The 4810-nt window shown below is 40.3% G+C and overlaps 1 protein-coding gene across 1 annotated transcript; it reads left to right on the top strand.

Annotated features, from left to right (window-relative positions):
- Window positions 1-2004: 2004 nt before the first annotated feature.
- On the top strand, window positions 2005-2352 carry LOC130736542 (uncharacterized mitochondrial protein AtMg00810-like). The gene has a single exon (XM_057588361.1). The coding sequence runs from the start codon at window positions 2005-2007 to the stop codon at window positions 2350-2352; it is 348 nt and encodes a 115-aa protein (XP_057444344.1).
- The last annotated feature ends 2458 nt before the right edge of the window (window positions 2353-4810 follow it).

Genomic DNA, 4810 nt, shown 5'->3' with positions numbered 1-4810 from the left:
GAATCTTAGTGTGAGCTAAGTCAGTGTAATTGTTAGTCACTTGTAGGTTTCAAGTGCAGTTGTAACTCTTACCTGATTAGTGGATTGCCTTCATTCTAAGAAGGAAGAAATCACCTTAACGGGTGGACTGGAGTAGCTTGAGTGATTTATCAAGTGAACCAGGATAAAATCCTTGTGTGCTTTTCTATCTCTTATCTTTAGCACTTAAGTTCTCGAAAGATTTGTCAAAATCTTTAAGGTGGAAGTTTTATACTGAAAACGTTATTCAAACCCCCCCTTTCTACCGTTTTTCATACCTTCAAAAGGGACCTGGAGTAGTTGCGGAGGAGGACGAGGTGGTAGAGGGGAGGAGGTTTTGGATTTGCCTCTGGTGTTGTGGGTTTGGTGAAGAAGGGGGAAAGCTGGAGAAGGATCTAGATGCCTACAGTTCTTGTGTAAATTAGGGTTTAAATTTTTAATATGTAAATTACTAAAAAACACCCTTGATCATGGGTGGACCATTATTTAAAATGACCACCCTAGTGGGCACCTATTTTTGTTTTTTAAAGTGATTCATTCCATTAAGAAGAAACATGTGTGTCATAGGCTAGTATATCATAATGGACTAAGCTAAATAGGTCCTGAGGAACTTCCTCAATCCAAAAAAACTCGCCCAAACTAAAAGGAAGTTTAGCTAAAGCATTAGCGGTACAATAACCCGAACGACAGACAAACAGCAAACTAACGTCATCAAAATAAGAAAGTAAACTACGGCATTCAAGAGGAATAGAATCTAAAATAGAGAAACCACCCCTCCGCTTCCAAGCATGCAAATAGATAACAACCACCGCATGCAAAGAGCCTCCGCCACTGCAGGAGCAATGACAGCACCACCACAGCGACAAGCAGCAGCTTGGACCTCTCCATTACAGTTATGGGCGATGAAACTGAAATCAACTTCCCCATCGTGAACCATCCTCTTCCTACGTTCTTCTAGGCTCGCTCTATGCTCACCTTGGAGGAAATCTGGCCTTGCTAAAATGCAAAGCACTACCTCTGCTAAAACTTTGCATAACACTCAGCAGGGAGACTCTGATGACATCTCGCAGCTGCGCAACACTCAGAACCGCAATCGCCAGGGGAATCGGTCGTCCTCTAGTCGCAATCGTAGTAATCAGAACCGCAATGGAGGACGTGGACAATGTGGTGGATCTCGCTCCGACTGTCCACAAGGACCCCCACCCGAAGCTCCTCCTCCTTGGCAACAATCTCAGTGTCCTGCTTGGAACCATTGGGGTTGGATGTTGCCCCATGGACAATGCCTCCTTGTCCGTATCCTACTACTCAGTTGCCTCGCCCCGGTGGTCCTCCTCACCAGTATGGTATCCTAGGACAACGTCCTCATGCTTTCACTCCCACTACTTCTCGAGCTCACACCGACATTGTTGCGACCATGCACACCATGTCTCTCACCATTCTTGACAGCACGTGGTACATGGACACTGTCTCATCTTCCCATACTACGACACCGCAAGGTACTCCATCGACGACCCATCGATCTCTCCCTTGCCTCGTAACCCCAAACTAGCCTTATCTGATCCCAATTGGAAGACTTCTATGCAATCTGAATTTAATGCTCTTATTAGAAATAATACGTGGGAGTTAAGTTCCCCGTCTCAAATTGCACGTGTGGATTGTGATGAGACTTTTAGTCTCATGGTGAAGTCAGCTACCATTGGTACAGTTCTCCCTATTGCTCTCTGCAAATCCTAGTCCATTCATCAATTGGATGTCTAGAATGTTTTTTTGCATGGTGATTTTCATGAGACTGTCTACATGCATCAGCCTCTGGGTATCTGTGACCCTCAATGCCCAGACTATGTCTACCGCCTAAAGAAGTATCTCTATGGTCTGAAGTAGGCGCCTCGTGCTTGGTACCAGTGCTTTGCTAACTAGGTTACCTCTATTGGCTCCCGACATCGAACATCATATCATTCACTTTTCATCTTCTGGCGGGGTACTGAGATGGCCTACATTCTGCTATATGTTGATGACATCATCCTCATTGCGTCGTCTCATGATCTCCGCAAATCCTTTATGGCACTTCTTGAATTAGAATTTTCTATGAAGGATCTCATTCTGCTTAGTTACTTCCTTTGCATCACTTTCACTTCGCATACAGGTGGCCTCTTCCTCAGTCAAAGCACTTATGCTAGTGAGATCATTGCTCGCATCGGCATGGCTTGGTGCAACCCGTCTACTACTCAGGTTGACACCAAGCAGAAGCTCAGTTCCTCACCTGGCACTCCTTGTGCGGATGGCACCTTATATCGGAGTCTTGCTGGTGCCTTTCAACACCTCACTGTTGTGTAGTTCAAACGCTAGATACATCGTTTATCATATTTTGAATGATGACATTTTCAAGAGTATAAGTATAACGGATAACAAATTCAAGTGAATTATATTTCAAGATATAAAACTTATGACTCGCATCTTCCATTGTCTGATGATACATTGCAAGACAATGCTACAAGACAATCTACACTAGAGAAGAAAGGTCAAAGCTACAAGACAGTCTGCACAAGCAAAGAACAATCAAATCTGCTAGACCGTCTGCATAAGAGAAGACTACACTTAGTGAAGACTTTCATTGTCTATCTCATTGCTGACCAATGGAACCAATTTCATAGAATGAGCGCCAAAATTGAATTTGGATTTCAGAAGTTGACCATCTTGCAAAGGAAGCCAAAGAGATTACGCGTTTATCTAACTACTCCCTTGAAGCAAGTTGACCAAGAAAAGTACAATGCTGTCAATATCAAGCTTCTTCTCTCTCTCTCTCTCTCTTTATCTCACAAAAGGAATGAAATAAAGCTTATCGTCTACGCTTATTGTGCTCTACCATAGTGAAGCAACACAAACTCAAGATATTTGATTCCTAAGAAGAAGTTACAAGTGTTTGGTCAAAGTTTATCGTCTAAATTCAAGTGACCAGTAGAAAGAAGGAAATAAGAACATTTGAAGCAGGAAGATCGTTTGAAAGAAGAAGCCTACCATATAAAGAAAGTTGGAGTGTCTAAAGAATGTGCATCACATTCAAATTGGCTGAAAGAATTCAGAATAGCTTTGTGAAGAAGTCTGAAAGCGAGATCACATAATCTGACAAGGTACAATGCACAAAGTGAAAATACAATGGTATCACTGTCAAATAACTATATTTGCACACCAACGGATAGAAGCAAAGACCAATGCTACCTACCTGCTGATAAGCGCATAATTCATGCACTTTATGTGTATCTTTCTAAACTTCTATATATACATTTATGTGCTTAATTATTATGGCTTAACCATGTACTGACCATTAGTGCTTATTTGGATTATTCATAGAAAAGTGCTTAATTCTACACTTTTAGCTTTTATGACCTTGCCTAGTAGAACAGGTTGCATATGGAGCTTCAAATATCCAAATAGAGCGCATAATATGTCATTGGAAAGCTAACTTGGTCATAATTTCATTTCAAAGTTGCTGTCGCTAATCCTACGAGTCTGGAACAGTCTGTACTAAAATTATCACATCTTGGGCTATAGATCTCGGAATTAGGATCCGATTGAAGGCCCGTGAAGCTGACTTAAATAGCTACAACTCTTATGTTTATCCCAATTGAATATTCGGCCTTCTTGTGGGACCCGCGAATGCCTGAGTATTCTGCAGCTTACTCTTTCCGTGGGCCCGATTTTGTGAAAATTTAGATAACATAGATTGTTACTTTATAGACAAGTTTATCTATTAGTACAAATAGGCTAGTTGAAGCTCTTGTTAGCTACCTCATATCTCCATCTTTTCTAGTATGAGTTGCTAAACTCCTTAGTTAGTCTTAGGACTTTTAATATTCTTGTGTTTCCAAACCTGAGGTTTAGTTCTTAATAAATTTCATCTTTTTATTCAAGTTGATTTATGTTCTTTAATTCTTGCTTTCAATATTATTTTGGATTCAAGTAATATTGTGTTTTAATTTTTATTATCCAAACGAGTTGAGTTAGTTAGATGATTAGTTCCCTAAGAACGTAAATCTCTAACGCCGATCAATTGTTAGCTTTGATGATTCGTGGGCATAGATCGTTCTTGTACTTTGAAGCGGCGATCGCCAAGCTTCTTAACTTTAACGAATCATATTCTGAACGATTTTTTAGTGGAGAATCTGAAGGTATGAAAAACACTAGAAGGGGGGGCTTTGAATAGGATTTTGAAGTTTTTTAAAGCTTTCTCTCAAAGATTTTGACAATCTTTTCGGTATAAAGAATATAAGGTGCAAGAGAAGAAGGATAGAGAAAAGCACACAATGATTTTATCCTGGTTCACTTTATGAATCACTCAAGCTAGTCCAGTCCACCCGTTAAGGTGATTTCTTCCTTCTTAGGATGAAGGCAATCCACTATTCAAAGATTGTTACAACTGCATTAGCACACCTTGCTCAGTGACTAACAACCTATGAACTAGAAACACTAAGACAACCTTGTCTTAGTCTTCTCAAGAATACTGACCTCACTGGTCTCTCAAAGAAATACAAACAAGGTTTGTAAAAGGTTTGATTTATAAAGGAAAGCTTCTGAAATAAGCAAAGGTAAACACAATAAGAGCAATGAAGAAATATTGCTAAGGTATTCGCTTGTAGTTTTCACTTGTATTGCACAATAGCTTCTTCGCCAATTTTTTATATCTTCGTTCTTTAAATACTCCAAGGTTTAGGGTTTGTATCCGTTGAAAGAATCCATCCGTTGGAGGGCAATTCTGGAATTTCCAGAACTTGCTAAGGTTGAACCTCGTAGGTAA

Source organism: Lotus japonicus, chromosome 2 (assembly GCF_012489685.1).
Source record: "Lotus japonicus ecotype B-129 chromosome 2, LjGifu_v1.2".
In the NCBI taxonomy this organism is placed as follows: domain Eukaryota; kingdom Viridiplantae; phylum Streptophyta; class Magnoliopsida; order Fabales; family Fabaceae; genus Lotus; species Lotus japonicus.
The sequence above is the reverse complement of the archived record's forward strand: the minus strand, read 5'-3'. Positions and strand labels throughout refer to the sequence as shown.

Bases quoted from the DNA above. Each gene is read 5' to 3' on its own strand.
- LOC130736542 (XM_057588361.1), top strand. From the start codon at position 2,005: ATGGCCTACATTCTGCTATATGTTGATGACATCATCCTCATTGCGTCG.